An 18,225-nucleotide genomic window follows, 5' to 3' on the forward strand; every position below is an offset into this window, starting at 1 on the left:
GCATTGATACGAGCAAGACCCGGGATCAGAGAAAAGTGGAGGAATTTGCACGAGCGCTTGACGAATCTCTTCCAGGCCCGGTCGATGCAAACGCATCCAACAGATGGGAACATTTCAAGAATGCCATTTACAACACCGCCTTGTCCATATTTGGCAAGAAGACCAACAAGACAGCAGACTGGTTTGAAGCCCACTCTGAGGAGTTGACACCAGTCATTGAGGAAAAGAGGAGAGCTCAAGCAGCATACAAGGCCTGTCCCAGTGAGCGCAACCTGCAGGTCCTCCGAGGTGCTCGCAGCAAAGTCCAGCAGACTGCCAGGAGATGTGCTAACGACTACTGGCTCCAGCTCTATTCCGAGATACAGATAGCAGCTGACACGGGCAACATCAAGGGGATGTATGATGGTATCAAGCAGGCCCTAGGTCCAACACAGAAGAAAATTGCCCCTCTGAAGTCTGCAACAGGCGAGGTCATCCAGGATCGGGCGCAGCAGATGGAACGCTGGGTGCAGCACTACTCTGAGCTATATTCCAGAGAAAATGTAGTCACCGAAGAAGCGCTGAACAACATTGAGTGCCTGCCTGTGCTGGAGGAGCTTGACAGTGAACCAACCCTAGAAGAACTTCACGTGGCCCTGGACTCCCTTGCCTTTGGCAAGGCACCTGGAAAAGACAGCATCCCTGCTGAAGTCCTAAAGTGCTGCAAAGAGATCATCATCACTGAGCTGCATGAAATCCTTTGTCTCTGCTGGAGAGAAGGTGGAGTACCTCAAGACATGAGGGATGCAAACATCATCACGCTGTACAAGAACAAAGGCGACAGGGGTGACTGCAACAACTACCGTGGCATCTCTCTCCTTAGCGTTGTAGGAAAGTTGTTTGCCCGAGTTGCACTAAAGAGGCTCCAGGTACTTGCAGAGAGCGTTTATCCAGAATCACAGTGTGGATTCCGAGCCAACAGGTCCACCACTGATATGGTATTCTCCCTTAGACAACTGCAGGAGAAATGCAGGGAACAACGACAGCCACTCTTTATAGCCTTCATAGATCTCACGAAGGCTTTCGACCTGGTCAGCAGGGATAGCCTCTTCAAGATTCTCCCCAAGATTGGATGTCCACCCAGGCTCCTCAGCATCATCAGATCCTTCCACAAGGACATGAAGGGCACTGTTGTCTTTGATGGCTCCACATCAGACCCCTTTGACATCCGAAGCGGCGTGAAGCAGGGCTGTGTTCTTGCACCAACCTTGTTTGGGATCTTCTTCGCTGTCCTGCTGAAGCAGGCCTTTGGAACTACAACAGAAGGCATCTATCTCCGGACCAGATCAGATGGAAAGCTCTTCAACCTTTCCAGACTGAGAGCAAAGTCCAAAGTCCAGCTGAAATGTCTGCGTGACTTCCTCTTTGCCGACGATGCAGCTATCACTACCCACTCTGCCAAAGATCTCCAGCAGCTCATGGATCGTTTTAGCAAGGCCTGCCAAGATTTTGGACTGACAATCAGCCTGAAGAAAACACAGGTCATGGTTCAGGATGTGGACTCACCTCCCTACATTACAATCTCTGCGCATGAACTGGAGGTTGTCCATGACTTTGTGTACCTTGGCTCAACGATCTCCGACACTCTTTCTCTCGATACCGAGCTAAACAAACGCATCGGTAAAGCAGCTACCACGTTTTCCAGACTCACAAAGAGAGTCTGGTCCAACAAGAAGCTGACGGAACATACCAAGATCCAGGTCTACAGAGCTTGCGTCCTGAGTACACTTCTGTACTGCAGCAAGTCATGGACTCTTCACTCACAACAGGAGAGGAAACTGAATGCTTTCCACATGCGCTGCCTTCGACGTATTCTCGGCATCACCTGGCAGGACAAAGTTCCAAACAACACAGTCCTGGAACGTGCTGGAATCCCTAGCATGTATGCACTACTGAAACAGAGACGCCTGCGTTGGCTTGGTCATGTTGTGAGAATGGATGATGGCCAGATCCCAAAGGATCTCCTCTATGGAGAACTCGTGCAAGGAAAGCGCCCTACAGGTAGACCACAGCTGCGATACAAGGACATCTGCAAGAGGGATCTGAAGGCCTTAGGAGTGGACCTCAACAAGTGGGAAACCCTGGCCTCTGAGCGGCCCGCTTGGAGGCAGGCTGTGCAACATGGCCTTTCCCACTTTGAAGAGACACTTGGCCAACAGTCTGAGGCTAAGAGGCAAAGAAGGAAGGCCCATAGCCAGGGAGACAGGCCAGGGACAGACTGCACTTGCTCCCAGTGTGGAAGGGATTGTCACTCCCGAATTGGCCTTTTCAGCCACACTAGACGCTGTTCCAGAACCACCTTTCAGAGCGCAATACCATAGTCTTTCGAGACTGAAGGTTGCCAACTAAGCCTCTTTAAACACAATGGGACTAACATCTGAGTAAACATTAATGGAATTGCACCGTAAGGAAATTCTATGCAAGTTTACCTGGGAATAAGTTATTGAATGCAGTGGGCCTTACTTCTGAGAAGCATGTATGTGGTAGCCCTTACCCCTGCTAACTGGGTAAGAGGCACTTTATCAAGTGGGTGCTCCTCTTTTATTTAGCAGGAGGAGAGTAAACTGGCCCTCCTCACTCCAGCAGTGTCTCTTCTAGTGGCTGCCTGCTGGTGTTCTTTTGCATCTTTTTAGATTGTGAGCCCTTTTGGGACAGGGAGCCATTCAGTTATCTGACTTTGTAAACCGCTTTGTGAACTTTTCACTGAAAAGTGGTATATAAATAATAATAATAGCATGCTAATAGAGGAAACTTTTCATATTTATCTGAGTTTTTGAAAAAAACAACATTTGTTTAAATTGTATAATTTAAACTATTGTCATGCATCCCAAGAGTTTGGAATGAAATTAGCTAGATCTTTAAATGAAGTATAAAAAGTTTCAGAGTATGAATAAGTAGCAGGAGAATAAACACTCTAATGAAGAAATTTAAAGTTGATTTTTATTTACTAATGCGTTTTATTGCTGGCTGCTTTGTTTTATATAGCCAGTTTTTATTGGTGTTTTTATAGTTTTTCATCTGCATTTTATTATCTTTTTTACTACATATTTTATGTACTGACTGTTATTATCCGCCTTGGGTGTTCTTCGGGGAGAAAAGTGGATTAGAAATTCAATAAATAGTAAAAATAATAATAATAAATAATAATAATATTAGTCTTAGGGCCCAATCCTATCCAATTTTCCAGTGCCAGTGCCATATGTTCGAAGTCCTGTACAATACAATACTGTGCTTTCTTTTGTACATCATGAATCTCCTGCCAGGCTTTTTCACTGGATGACACCAGGTTCCAGCAGAAAGAAAGGGAGAAATAAATATTCTAGGCTGCAATCCTCTACTCACTTTCCTGGGAGTAAGCCCCATTGAACACAATGGGACTTACTTCTGAGTAGACATGCCTAGGATTGTGCCCACAATGAGTCACTATATGAATCGCTCTTACTGGATGTTCTTCCTTAATCGTCTTTTCTCTGAACTAGAAGGCCCCCCCACGTTCTTGAGCTTTGCCCCAAGGGGAAAGGGGGTGCTCCAGCCCCTTTAATTCGAATCCACTCCGCTTTCCTTTCAGTCCTCTCTTTTTCTTCTCATCCTCCACCCATTCCATTGTCTTTGCTCCAGGAGTCAGAGAAAGGCCACTCCGTGGGTTTTTTCGGCTGCATCGCTGTCCCCGGGAGCTCTGGATGCCACGTCCCCTGGGCGTTGATTCGGAAGCAAGACCCGCTGGGCTTCTGCTTACCGGAAAGGGTGCACTGGCAGGCTCATGAGGCACCGAAGGGGAGTGAAGAGTGTCGTCGCCCTTCTGGTCTGTAGAGGACCTATGCGCTTGCAGCTCCAGGCTGGGCCGCTCCCCAAACCAAAACGCAGCACAAGGACGGCAGAAGGCGGGGGTGGAAACCGCCAGGCTGTCCCATTGTTCCGGAAGCGCAGGAGAGCAGACCAGGTTGTAAGTAGAGTTTGCTGAGAGGTGATGCTGGACTTGGGAGGGGGGTTCATACCACACTTCCAGGAGAGACCGTCTAGAAGCTGCTTAGCTCTACTTTGTAGCACAAGAGAAGCAAAATAGGACCGACAGATTCGGTTTCACTTCTGCATGCTGTGTGTAAACCTACTTGCAGAAACCCTCTGCCTTTGCAGTTTAAGTGGCTCTGGTTCCTGTTTGAGAAAAAGAGTGCCAACAAGCCTTCAGAGAATCCTGTGTAGATGTAAACCCTGCTCACTAGGGTGTGACTTTACTTCGGAGTAAACACGCCTGGATTTGCACTGTCTTGTGCAAGCCAGTGCACACTTGCAGCACCACTGAGTAAACGCGCAGAGGGCTCCGGCCGTGAGCTGCTGAATTTGCAAAGGGCGGAACGAGACTCACAGCAGCGTCGTGCCTATTGAAAAGGATCAAAGCTCACGTCGGAAGACAAACTGGCTGTGCGGGTCCTCAGGAGAGCCCCGCCCTCCAGTAGCTTTCTCCGTGAGGTGCCTTTCAAGGTTCCAGAAGCCTTCCTGGAGTGGCCTTTGTGACGTCACAATAGCACCATTGTTTGCAGGCTCCGTTAAAAGTTGCGGGGGGGGTTTTCTGCTTTCGATGCTCTCCCCCAACTTGATACAAACTTTTGCTACTTAGCAGCCCAATTCTCTGCCTGTCTACTCAGAAGTAAGTCCCACTAGAGTCAATGGGGCTTACTCCCAGGAAAGTATGGATAGGATTGAGTTGTACGTCTAGATTCAGAAATTTTCAGCCAAGGTGTTTTTTTTTTAATGTGAAATAGTTTTCCACCCTGAGTCATAATTATGTTGAAAAGCCCAACTTTCTTGCTGAAGAGATGTTCTTATTATTGCATACACCATTCAGGGCAGCCGTTTTTAACCACTGTGCCATGGCACACTGGTGTGCCACATTAATTTGGGAGAAGGTCATTTATCAATAGGACCATTGGGGGATGTGAGCCCCCACTGACAGCACAGTGTGCCTTGTCAGTTTTCAAAAAGCTGATGGTGTGCCTTGACCATTTTAGTGCCTTGCCTGTGTGCCACAAGATGAAAAAGGTTGAAAATCACTGATTCAGGGAGATGTGCTCGGTGGTGTCCTGTTTCATAATAAGCGTGTTATTTCCCCTTTGCCTTTGGAATCTGGTGAGTTTCCCCAAAAGGCCCCTTTAGGGGGAATTTTTTCTTGGTTGTGAGTGGCTGGACGTCACTTCCATAGTGGATAATGCAACATGGTGCAATCTTGTAGCATCTTCAAAAGTTAAATGATTCACTGCGATAAGAGTTTTGTGGAAATCCACTTTATTAGATGCAAGAATAAGAACAGAAAAATATACCTAATGTGGGAGCTAGATCACACAGACACCCACATACAGAGATACAATGTTATCTCATGTTTGCCTAGGGTGGGAAATACTGGCAAAAGTTCTAACTTGTTACTGGACAGCTGCAGGAAATGAGTGCCTCTGAGTTTATGTATCATACAGAAAATGGGAGGGGGCTTTCCTTCCTGTAGGAAAAAAAGGGGGAACCCCAAAGTGCTTAAAAAGAAACTTTACAAGAAACTCCCATAAAATACATTTAATCACCTGACATGTTTTAGGCAAGCACTTCTTCAGAGGTGAAGCTAAAATAAGGTTTAAACAATTACTTAACAAAAATTGTAGCAAAACATAAAACACCAGCATAAATCAGTACTAAAAATCAAAACTCACATTAAATTGAACACCAACATTTAAAATTAAAAATAAAATCCATTTTAAAAAATCCATGAATAAAAAAGCAGTGGAAAAATAGATTTAAAGACCCACTTCCAGGTTTCTGGCCCCTCTGTTGCACCTAATGGAATAAGGTCATGCCTTGACATCTGCAGGGGTTTGATTCTGGGACTCCCTGCTGATATCATAAAATGTGTTAAATAAAAGCAGTGTAAAAAAAATAAAAAGTGTGTTCAACTACAATTGTGGTTTAGAAACAGCCTTTCTTTGTAGAGAGGCAGTCAGCAATTAGAAAACACTAAGGACCCCTTGCCTTTGCCTGGCTCAGCTGAAGAACGGAATGATCGCTTGCATGACTATTTCTCTACAACAGTAAGAAAAGCAGTTTTTTAAACTATGATTTCAAAGAGATGGATTTTTCCCCCCTTCTCCAGGGATCAGCATGTTCCTTCTCATTTGCAGTGGCCATTCATGTTGAGTCAAATCAGTGTATAAAAAATCCGTGTATAACATGGTTGGACCTGTACTTTAATTTTAAAAGGGTGAAAAAGGCACAACTGTTTTCAAAAAGTAACTTGACTACTTATCTGGAGTTAAACTATATGTAGTGACTCTGACATTTCAAGGGATACAGATCAGTGATATAAGTGGTGGGGCTTGACAGAGATTATCCTAAACTGCTGTGAACAAGACATGGGGGGGCACGGAAGAGGGTGGTTATTGCCATGCTTGGTGGTCTTCCTTCCCTTTTAAAGTTAATAGAAAAACCTGGAGTTAGCAAGGAATCTAGAATTATACAATCCTTGCTGAGGTCTTAGTGTATATGTCTTAAAACTAATCACCATGGCAGGAATCAAATACTGTAAGTGCAACTGAATAAGGGCTCAATTCTATCCAATTTTCCAGTGCTGGCGCAGCCATGCCAATGGGGCATGCATTGCATCCTGTGCTGGAGAGGCAATCACAGAGGCCAAGGTATGGGAACATTTGTTGCCTCACTTTGGGGCTGTCTTGCGGCTGCACCAGTGCTGGAAAATTGGATAGGATTGGGCCCTAAGATGCTACAGTTCTTGAAACCATATATGTTTCAATTAAAACCATATATGTTTCAATTAAAAGTTCTTCATATCTGTCTGGACTTGATGCTAATAAGCTCACTACCTAGCTACACATACCTTTTGTGTGTGTTTTGAACAGCTGTTGTTGGCCAGAAAAAGTTACATAAACTCTAGAAAGCTGAAATATTATTCTAATACAATGTTTTGGATTTACATAAAATTCCAACCCTATGCAGCTCATCCCTTCAAGCTCATCATCATCAAGTTTATTCAGAGGTAAATCCCATTAAACAAAGCTTACTTACTCTCAAGAAAGAATGCACAGCCCAGGAGCTTTATTGTATGAAATCATCATGGAAGAGACTATAGCTCTGAGGTAAATGCCTTAATGACACCCTTAAAGTTCCAAGTTCAGTCCCTTCAGTTAGACCCAAATCTTGAGATATAGGGCTGGGGCATATTTCTCTGCTTAAGACCTTGGAGATTGTTGTCAATCATATTGGTCTAGAGCAGGGATGTCAAACTTGTTTCACACAGAGGTCTGAAGTTAGCATTCATGATACCTTCATTAGCTGCAAAAGACAAAAGAGAAAATGTGCAAATCTTGTTCATATTTTCAAGATAGGAAAGAGCCCAATTATCATGTTGGGAGAGCCGAGTTATAATGGGGGCCAGATAAATTGCTTCCAGGGGTCAGACTTGGCCCACGAGCCTTGTTTGACACCCCTGGTCTAGAGATGGATGAATTTGATTTGGTATAAAGCAACAAAATACTGTACTGTATATTCATGTGCATAAAATCACAGTGAAGTATATACAATTTAAGTAGCTGACCTGTGTGCTGGATTGCAGCCCAAGTGCCCTACCCTGTGGATTCTATGCAGGTTTACTCAGAATTAAGTCACTGATTGCAACATGCAGGTATTAAAATTCCTGGCAATCTGTCTTTTGTACTTGGAATGCTGAAGCTGCTTTTTGTCTCTTTTTATGATTACAGCCAATCGCATCAAAAAGTATGACTGCTTTCAGTGGTATGCATGTGAGTGGAATGCATGCCTCTTAGTCACTAAATTCTTCACTATTTCCTGTGTGGTTGCATGGGTAAGAGCTGTACAGATAAGTGAACTTAATCCATTTGTTGTATTGATTTTGACTTCACAGAACCTCATTTTGGAATTGAGGACTTTATCTCCTGTTCCAATTTCTTTGTTTCCCTGATAGTTCCAAGTGGACTTACTCCTAGGTAAGTGTGGATAGAATTTTAGGCTTTTTAACAGTTTAGCTCAGTTTTCTCAAACTGTGGGTTGTGACCCACAATTGGGTTATGACCCAGTTTTTTTGGTCATGTAATGCTGCCTGCTACCCTAACAAAACTTCTGGGTTGCAAGCTTTTGCTTTTTTTAATGTGTGTGGCAGCCTTCAGCCCTCATCACATCGTATTTTCGCTGACAAAACATGCCTTGTCAGTGAGAATGCAAGAAGACAACGCCCACAATAAGTTGAAGACTGCTGCACAGAGGCTCCAGTGGCAGGGTTTTTGCGTTAAAGAAAATGTGAAAACTCAGCAATCCATGTGACATCATCACATCACTGCCAAAACTTCCAGGTTGCCAAGCTCCCTGCTGAAGGTGGGTCATGTGGCAGAAAAGTTTGAGAACAACTGGTCAAGCTCCTAATATGTCTTTCAGTTCATAACAAAAAAAAACCAAGTGAAATTTACTTCTGAGTAGATATGCTTCAGAAGACAAGGAATACTATGGGAGAAGGGGCTGACCTAGAAGAGTGAGAAAGGGAGTTGTTGCAGAGGCACTGGGAGAGCCCCATTATTACACTTCAGCAGTGTTGCTCCTGCCAAGGTGTCACTTCACAGACCACCTCTCCACTGCTAAGCTATGAAGTGACATCTCAGCAGAAGTTGTTGGTAATGTTGCAGTGTCTTAACTTTAGATGTTCAATCTTGATTTACCATAGGTTTTGTCTTGCTATACAGTGGAAGGATACAGTTTTGAAAGGTATGGGCAGATGGACCTTAAGTTTGTTGTTGCTTAACAGCTTATGTGCAGCTGAGATACTTGTGTTTTATTAAAAACACAAGCCCTCTTAGGGTATTTGAAAACTGGGTATGCTGTATCTGGATAGGGAATGGGAGGATACCACCAGCTGACCCCCTGTGTTTGCACCCTGCTTAGCTATTTCCTCTTCTCTCTTCAGGTTCATTGTTTTTGTCTGAGTAGGGCAGTGCTGAACCCAGGGATGCTTTCTCCATGTAATTTAAAATCTTGAGCAACCTGGCAGGCCACTGATGCTGTCCCAGTTAGCAAAATGGAGTGGGATAAAATTATTATGTCCTCATTTGTATTTGACAGTAGCAAGATTATACTTCTGTATTTTCCCTTTAATTTTTTGAGCTTTTTCCTGGTGGATTACACATTTTAAAACAAAGATGCAGGGAGGACATGCATACTGGTAGGGCTGCCTGTAGGAACCCCTAAATGATTGTGAAAGCATACCCCAGTGTCACTGATAACAATTTTGAATGGGTAGCCTTAACTGATGAAAATAAAAGATGACTGAAAATTGCTGCTGGCTTGCAGACAGTGGGACAAAACGTAAATAGCAAAGGGTGTTCCTTAATTGAATCTTTGTACTGGAAGCTTGGTTTTGATGAGCTGCCTTCAATGCACTTCAGTTGTGATGAGCCTTAAGCTTTGTTCCAGAAGGATGGCAAAGGATGTGATGCAGAGGTGGCTAATTTTGTGAAAGACGTCTCTGTTGTTTTTAACAAGTCTTGAGACAGAAGAAAATTGCTCCCAGATGACTTCACTTGCCTTAAATACACTTTCTATGAAGGAGCTAAGAATAATAATGTGTGTTTGTGAAACATCTTTTGTGATTCTAAAAACTGAAAAGGAATAATTGTTTCCTTTGATAACAGAGGTCCTTTTGTAAAGGTTGCCTGCCACCCTGATATTAGTCATGCTTTAAAAATTGATATTGTATTGGCAACCTTCAGTCTCGAAAGACTATGGTATCGCGCTCTGAAAGGTGGTTCTGGCACAGCGTCTAGTGTGGCTGAAAAGGCCAATCCGGGAGTGACAATCCCTTCCACACCGGGAGCAAGTGCAGTCTGTCCCTGCTCTGTCTCCCTGGCTATGGGCCTTCCTTCTTTGCCTCTTAGCCTCAGACTGTTGGCAAAGTGTCTCTTCAAACTGGGAAAGGCCATGCTGCACAGCCTGCCTCCAAGCGGGCCGCTCAGAGGCCAGGGTTTCCCACTTGTTGAGGTCCATCCCTAAGGCCTTCAGATCCCTCTGATCTGAAATTGATATAGCTTTGTGGAATTAAGTCTAAACATATCTGCACTAATCAGCAACAATTCACCTATAGCACTTATATTTCAACTGATTTTATATCATTTCCCCTGAAAAATGAGATACAGAAGGACTTTACCCTCAGTGTCATTCTCCAAATGCCAATTTTTCATGTTCTCTGCTGTTGAGATGAAGATCTCACTAGAATTATTACAGCAGTTGAGGATATTAGCCAAGGTGCTTATGACTTGAGAAAGTAGAATAAATTAATATATGCAAAATAAATAAATATGCAAATTTATTTGAATCTGAGGTCAAGAAGGGAATTCAGGGTCTGTTCATTCAGAGTTTGTGTCTTTATTTTGGAATAGGTAGTCCTGAGCCACAGACTACAATTCTGTACCTGGAAGTAAATACAGGTATGCTTATTTGTTTCTTAGTAGACATGCTTATGATTGTGCTTTAAAAATATTATATATGAGAGAAGCCTTAGAAATGATTAGTTTACAATTACATAATTGCCTTGCATTCTGTTCCATCTTCAGACTTGCCTTCCTACTTGATACAGTTGCCACCTGAATTAACATGCATTCCTGGACTCACTCATGTCCATCCCAGGAGATCTGGCTGTAAACTTACCCTAAGCACCTGATTACTGTGGATTTTTACCTGGTTCTGATCATTCATTATTGATCTCCTCTTCCTATTCATTGCTTCAGTTGTAATTCCAGATTTTCTCAAGTTAGTTGCTCCTGTCCCTGATGCAAGGGACAGATGGAGGGTAAAATGGGCACAGCAGTTAGCAATGACACTCCTCTGTTTTGCTCTTCATTTCATGCCTCTAAGTGGGTAGACTGGGAATGAACTGGGGAAAGATAGTCACTGCCACTACCTAAAGTTAGAAAGTCTGGACTCTAGAAGAAGTCCACCTTGGGAAAGCCTCTCAAGTGAAAAAGGGCACCAAAATTGGGGCCTGAAAGCTAATGCCAGAATGTGATGGTCTGAGAAACATGGCAATCCACTCCCAAGTGAACTTAAAGCAGGCATGTAAAACAGTAAAAGTAGTATTAAAAGGCTGGAACATCCAAATGGTGGAGGGAAAAATGAAAGTGAAACACTGATCAGTTAGAAAACAGGGAAGACAGGAGGGAAGTTGGCAAAGAATGACAAGGAGGTTAAATGGCAAGCTTCTAAATAAAACAAAAGCCCTGATGTATTTTTCAGTCCTTTCCTCTTCCCTATTTACTTGCACTGTTCTACGGTTCTAATGCTTATGCTTGTAGCAAAGTGAGCCTGCAAAGCTTGAGATACTTCTAATGTCACACCAAGGTAAATCAGAAGGGAGGTGTGCTTTATATAAAGGATGTTAACCAGGTTTCACCTGTGTGATTGGCTATTGGAAGAGGTCATTTGAGTCTTTGAATTTTCCAGTCTTGGAAGTTGGATTGACCTCATGACAACAATGAGTTGTCTGGAAACCAGGTTCCTTGTTTAGCTTCAGGTTAGGAGAAGAAGTCCTCAACAATAGACTGTGACAAAGAAGCAATGGCTGCTGCACCTGGATGATCCAGCAGCCTCTTTGGGATGGCAAGGCATTGCAGAAGTTTACTGGTGCTAGAAAGGTCAAAAACTGGGGGTGGGGGGGAGGTGAAAATCAGGAAGCTTAACCACACCTAGTACCTGGATCTCAGTTCTGATTTATTTGTTGATCATGATCCTATCCTATAATCACGCCAGAGTTCCTGGCCTGCAGTGCACCTTAATCCACACTCCTGTTATTTTGAAGTACAGTATTTAATTTCTTAAGACTGCCCAGGTCTCTGTTGTACAGGGCCGTTGGATTACCAATCTCTGGCTGCTCCAGTTATTTATTTGGTGGCTCATTAATTGTGGAAATTGAGAATCCAATGTGCTGGTTGAGTATGGGGTACGGGTTGTGGTCCATACTGGAAACTGGACTGGAAAGCTTGTACTTATAGTGAAATGACTTATAGGGAATTTTCCTCTCAAGAAATCATGTAAATAAGGATAGAGGGGACTGTATATACCACCAGGCTCTTCACTGGACATAAAGAGGGAAATTTTATCCCATAAAAAACAATTGAATAAAATAGGGTCAGGGACCATAGACAGTGGCAAGCTGTCCTGAATACTTATAAACCAGTGCACTCCCACAGGGGCAGCCCATCCATTATGCAAGTTGAGAACTACAGCTTGTTCTAATTAGATGAGTTTGCAGGAAGTATCCTTCACCTCCCTCAGCCTGTCTCCTCCCTAGAGTCCAAACTGACTCCATCCTCTTCTTGTGCTGTAATATACAAGAGGAGGATGGGGAGGGCTTTCCTGTCTCTCTCGATATCTAGTGTTGCCGCCACCCTGTAATGGCTGGTGGAAGGAGGGCTGGGAGCCCAGTGTTCTTTCTGTGACTGTTAGAGGAAGCGGTGGCAATACTGAACCCTGAGGGAGAGATGGGAGGGAATTGTCTTCAAGGCAGGCTTAGAGGGCTTACTTCTTTCCCTTGGCATCTATCACCCCCACAACTTCCTTCAAAGGCCAAAAAGAATGCTGTGCTTCTCCACCAGTCAATGGAGGAGAATGTGGTAGTGGTGGCAGCTGCAGCACTGGAAGTGGAGGGGGGAATGAGGAAGGCTTACTTCCCTCAGTGTTAGACACCACTTCTTCCTCTTCTGCTTGCCAGTGGAAGGAACACTGAGCCCCCTGCAGTCCTGCTGTGTCAGGAGGAATGTCAGCAGTTGTCGGGCTCCGGACCATGGAGTCCTGCTGGGTCCCTAAGACGTAGCAGCAGGGCACCACTGGGTTCAACCCTGGCATGGACAACCGAGCCCCAAAGTCCTCAGTAGGGTTGTGGGGGGTTGCATCACCCAGTTCCTTTTCTGCTAAGGTTGCAGGGTCTCTAGCCCCTGCCTCAGGGGATGGCCAGCTTCAACTCCAGCCGGCAGCCTAGCCACCACTGATTCTCATTCTTGGCTGGGCTGGGTTTTATACAGGAGACTGGCCCTCCCAGGCCCCGCCCCTTCTTCCTCAAGGGTGTCATAAGCCCTGCCCTTGGAACCCCACCTCTTCCTATCTACCCACACCTTATCCAAACCTAGCCTTTCTACTGGCTGCCTCTGAGGTTGGAGTATTGGGTGCTGCCCCAGAGGCTAGACAAGGCTTTTGGAGTGGCTGCCAGAGGCCCTCTTGTCTGGCGCGCCACCCACCAGGCAATCCTTGGCTTGGGTCCCTCGCCCATCGCTGGGTCTTTGGGGGACCCTGGCCTACACCGACCTGCAGGCAGGCTGACAGGATGAGGGCGTTGAGTGTGGTCGGCTGTGGCAGCTATCAGCAGTGCCAACTCCACCCCTCCCAACATCAGCAGGGCCGAATCCTCAGCCTGCTCTGCCACCACTCCCTTATGGCCACTAACAACACAGTCCTGGAACGTGCTGGAATCCCTAGCATGTATTCACTGCTGAAACAGAGACGCCTGCGTTGGCTTGGTCATGTCGTGAGAATGGATGATGGCCGGATCCCAAAGGATCTCCTCTATGGAGAACTCGTGCAAGGAAAGCGCCCTACAGGTAGACCACAGCTGCGATACAAGGACATCTGCAAGAGGGATCTGAAGGCCTTAGCGATGGACCTCAACAAGTGGGAAACCCTGGCCTCTGAGCGGCCCGCTTGGAGGCAGGCTGTGCAGCATGGCCTTTCCCAGTTTGAAGAGACACTTTGCCAACAGTCTGAGGCTAAGAGGCAAAGAAGGAAGGCCCATAGCCAGGGAGACAGACCAGGGACAGACTGCACTTGCTCCCGGTGTGGAAGGGATTGTCACTCCCGGATTGGCCTTTTCAGCCACACTAGATGCTGTTCCAGAACCACCTTTCAGAGCGCGATACCATAGTCTTTCGAGACTGAAGGTTGCCAATACTATACAATACTAATGCTGCCCGATGCAAGGGCCCCTTACCCCCCTCGTCCTCTCACCCAGGTAAGTCAGGGGACTCCAAACAGCAGTAGTGCTTGATGTCTAGGAAGAAAGGTAAGCCCTTCCCATGCTTCTCTTGATGTCTGTTGCTGCTACCACTGCCTCTTCCTGTAATGGCTGGTGGAGAGAATGCAGAAAGCCCAGCAATTCCTCTGCAGTCAGCAGAGTGGCACTGGATGCTGAGGGGAAAAAAGCAAGTCAGGGTTGACTGTCCCTGTTGCTTCAGTTAGTAACAACAATGCCAAAAATGACAATTTATTGTAATAAATAATGATCTCACTTTAAAGCCTGGGAGGGCATGGGGGCAAGAAAGAAGTGGATACAGGTTCAGCTAGAGCAAAATCTGAATAGCAGGGATGTCCCTTTAGGAGGTCAGAGGAAGAAGAAGATATGCAGATGGTGCTATAGTGTTAAAAGGACCAGGAATTGTTATAGTTTAAAACTTTTAAATAAAAAATAAACAAATAGTTCATCACAAAGTTGAGGACATAAATGGGGGGAATATGTAATGGAAAGATTTATACCATGGACACTCCCCCTCCCCCATACTCGAGTTTTTTTAGGCTGTGGTCCTTTGTATGCTTACCTGGTAGTTGGACCCATTGAACGAAATGATACTTGCTACTGAATAAACATACATAGGAATTGTGCGGGTTGTAACTTTCCTGAGATCCAGCCAGCAGCTGAACTTCTTTACTTAAGTTTAAACTTTAGTCAGGCTAGTATTTGTTTTGGGCACGCAGCTAATACCGTTAAATAGTGACATATTCAATAGTAAAAAAAGTCTAAAACTGTATGAGAGATGACCATTTCTCAGGTTATTAATGTTTAACTGTGTTTAAAATTAGATTTTCAGTGAAGTCTTTCAGCTTTCTGTCACGAGCCAGGGTGTGGGAGGGGAATACCTGCTGCTGAAGATGGAATTTTACTAATACTTTAGCAAGTGAGATGAAGTGGAATCTGTGGTAGTAATATTTACACTTAATAAAATACGTGTTCCTCTTTTCTGAAAAGTCGACTACAGACTGTATCTAAAGAATACTGCCTGGTGTGTGTCTTCTAAGTACCATCACATATCATGCGTAAAACCTGGACATAGCTTCAATTTTTATGAAAGAGAGCAATTGTGAGAGTTCAGTAGTGTGACTTCTCTGTTCCCCTCAGCACCCTTGAGTTCTTTTAGTTTCATTTCCTGTGGGCATTCCAAATTACATGAGCCTTGCTTTAAACCATCGTCCATTCAGCCTGAGCCATGTGCTGAGAAAAGAGCATGTTACTCTACTCTCAATTTTATGCAGTTTGATTGTGAAGCTTGACTTGATTGTTGAATGACACCTCTACCACATGGAATGTGTTGGGCTTGATATCCTGCTTGATATCTATATCAAGTGTACCTGCAATATTTTGTTTTCACAGAGCTTCTCTTCAGATATATAAAAACACACAAAAAGACCAGCTGCTGAAGATCAAGAAGGAAAGAAGAGACTGTGTTTAGAAGTAAACCTCATGACGTGGCTTTCCTGTTTAAAGCAAACAAAGAACTTTAAAGGGACAGCGGCTTGTGATGACAGTTGACAAAGTGCCAGCTAGCCTCCTTCACCAAATTGAGCAGGAATTAGATGCAGATGAAAGGGAAACCATGGTCTTCTTGTGCCGAGACCTTGTTCCTGACCTACCGGTGCCAGACATCAGGAAGCTTTGGGTAGCTTTGAATGAGAGGGAGAGCTTGACCCTTGTTACTTTATCTGAGCTCTTATACAGAGTGAGGAGATTTGACTTGCTAAAGAAGCTCCTTAAGATGGGGAGAGCTTCTGTGGAAGCTGATTTGGTCCAGTATCCTCGGATGGTGTCTAATTATAGGTAAGTGAATGACTTATTTTTTTTAAAGCCCCCATTGATGTTTACCATAATTAGTCTGATGAGTTTGTTCTGCATCTCACCTCCACTTGAGGCTAGGCTGGACACAGGGCAGAACCATCTTGGTAATGGTCCCAGGACTCTGGAACTTTTGGATGTGGGTTCCTTTCCCTTCAGCATTCAGCAAGATTGTGAAGTCTGCCTTGTTTCAGCTGCTCTTTGAGGCAGAATGATTGCTCCCTGATAGATTGTGTTTTGATGTTGTCTGCCTTGTTTTCTCGTTTTATTACTGTTTAATTTATTTGATATGTTTGTGATTTTATTGTATTTTTATTGTCTTATGAGTCACTTTGGGAGCTTAGCTGACTGAAAAGCAGCGTACATATTTTAATATAAATACAAATTCAGTCTGATTTTTGGTTCCCATGTTCATCTGTGAGCTCACTTTTGAGAATCACTCCTCACGGAAGTGATCTCCTTTCACGAACAGCAGACTCATGCAAGATCATAACTCATACAAGGAAATTGTAAGTTCCTGACATGGAAGAGGAATAGCAGCCTTGTGTTAGTCTATAGCTGTGACATTACACTCCTCACATGTGTAGCTTGCTCTCAGTGCTTTACAGAAGGGAGCCAGCAGCTGAAACTGGGAACTAAATCTTTTATTTGGCCCATTCCAGAAAAGATTAGTTGCAGGTAAGGCCTTTTTACAATTAGCAGGACTTAAGTTGGTTATGACTGACTTTGCCCATTAATGTCCATAAACCCTTCTCTGAACAGGGTGTCTTTTCACCATTCCTTAGTGTTTCTAACAGAGTTGCTTTCATCTGCATTGAATTTTAGCAGCTATACAAAGATCTGATAGCATCATCTTGCGGTGCTCAGAGCATATTTTACAGAGCAATGTTTTTTCTTCCAGAGAAAATCAACCAAATCCACAAGCTTATTAGGCAGGGGTATTTGATCTTTGACTGAGGTAACAATCCTATCCAACTTTCGAGAGCTGATGCAGTTGTACCGACTGGACTTCTACTGCTTCTGTGTGATGGAGGCAATTGTGGAGGCCACAACAAAGTAACGGAACATTTGTTCCCTTACCTGGGGGCTGAATTTCAGCTGCCTTGGCACTAGAAAGTTGGCTAGGATCCCCTAAGTTCCATTAATTCCACATCTGTATCTGCATTTTTTAAAGTTATTGGGGTTAAAGTTGAATTAATAATTTGTGAACTAGGCTTGTTTCTTTGGAGGAGAGGAATATTTCTTTGGAGGAGAGGAGTGGTAATACTCTGGTTTATCTGTTAATGCTGTAGTCTTAGGACACAATCCTAACCCTTTATATCAGTGATTTCCAGCACTGACATAAGGGCAATGCAGCTCTGAGGTAAGGGAACAAACATTCCCTTACTTCGAGGAGGTCTCTGTGAGAGACACCCAACTGCAGGATGCAGCACACGTCCCATTGGCACCACTATGCTAATGCTGGAAAGCACTGACATAAGGGGTTAGGATTGCACCCTTAAGCACATAAATCCTTTAAACACAGTGATGCTTTTTTAGGCCTGTGATATGTGAACATTTGTTTAGTTCCAGAGGTAGCAATGAAACGACACTGGCTTTTAGTCCAAGTACTCTGGCCCTGCTTGTTTGAAGATTAGGGAGAGAGACCACAAGGATCCAGATTATAGCTGCACCCGGGAATGAGACTGTTAACCTTAAATCAGAACTGAAGAATTCAGAGCAGCAGTTGTCCAATGCATCAGGATGGTTACTGAAGCTCATGAGACAGGTTGGGAACCTGGTAGGATCTTAAATACATACTTATGTTGATACTTAATGGAGCCTTGGGCTCTGGGCAGGTCAAGAAAGCAGTTTCTCTTCAACTGTATTATTCCTAAAAGAGAATGATCCCAAAGAGCCCTCAATACCACCTGTTCTGTTAGACAGTTATTCGCCCACAGGCTTTACTCTAACCCAAGTGTATAGCTTCATTCTCAGCTCCCAGCATCTAAGGCAGTAGTTCCCAAATTTCTGAGAGCTAAGGCACACTGTTTTCAGATTTAAAATTGGAGCCATATTTCACACAAGTGCCACAAAGGTTTACTTTCAACAGTAAGATTTACCTGCCCTCACGGGAGTATGCACTATGTGTTTCCAGGCAAGCCACCAATCTGGATTCATGCCTCTGCCTTGAAAGAGCTCAGAATTGGAATAGTAGCCTGTGCAGAGGTGCAGTGAGCAGACTCCTCGAGGGCTGGGTAATTCTCTTCTGTCGTAATAACCGA

General features: G+C 44.4%; 1 protein-coding gene across 3 annotated transcripts in view; it reads left to right on the forward strand.

Moving 5' to 3' along the window:
• The first annotated feature begins 3,597 nt into the window (after positions 1-3,597).
• Positions 3,598-18,225, forward strand: part of LOC136644731 (CASP8 and FADD-like apoptosis regulator) — a 33,752-nt gene continuing 19,124 nt past the window's right edge. The window contains exons 1-5 of one of the 3 annotated variants that reach the window (XM_066620947.1): positions 3,598-3,982; positions 7,791-7,832; positions 7,955-8,036; positions 10,473-10,520; positions 15,503-15,946. In XM_066620947.1, the coding sequence (XP_066477044.1) occupies positions 15,651-15,946 (296 nt within the window). In that variant the 5' untranslated portion in view covers positions 3,598-3,982; positions 7,791-7,832; positions 7,955-8,036; positions 10,473-10,520; positions 15,503-15,650. The remainder of the gene's footprint in view (positions 3,983-7,790; positions 7,833-7,954; positions 8,037-10,472; positions 10,521-15,502; positions 15,947-18,225) is intronic. The other 2 variants (XM_066620863.1, XM_066621030.1) reach the window with 2 other exon arrangements.

The sequence above is a fragment of the Tiliqua scincoides genome, chromosome 1 (genome assembly GCF_035046505.1).
Source record: "Tiliqua scincoides isolate rTilSci1 chromosome 1, rTilSci1.hap2, whole genome shotgun sequence".
Lineage (NCBI taxonomy): Eukaryota > Metazoa > Chordata > Lepidosauria > Squamata > Scincidae > Tiliqua > Tiliqua scincoides.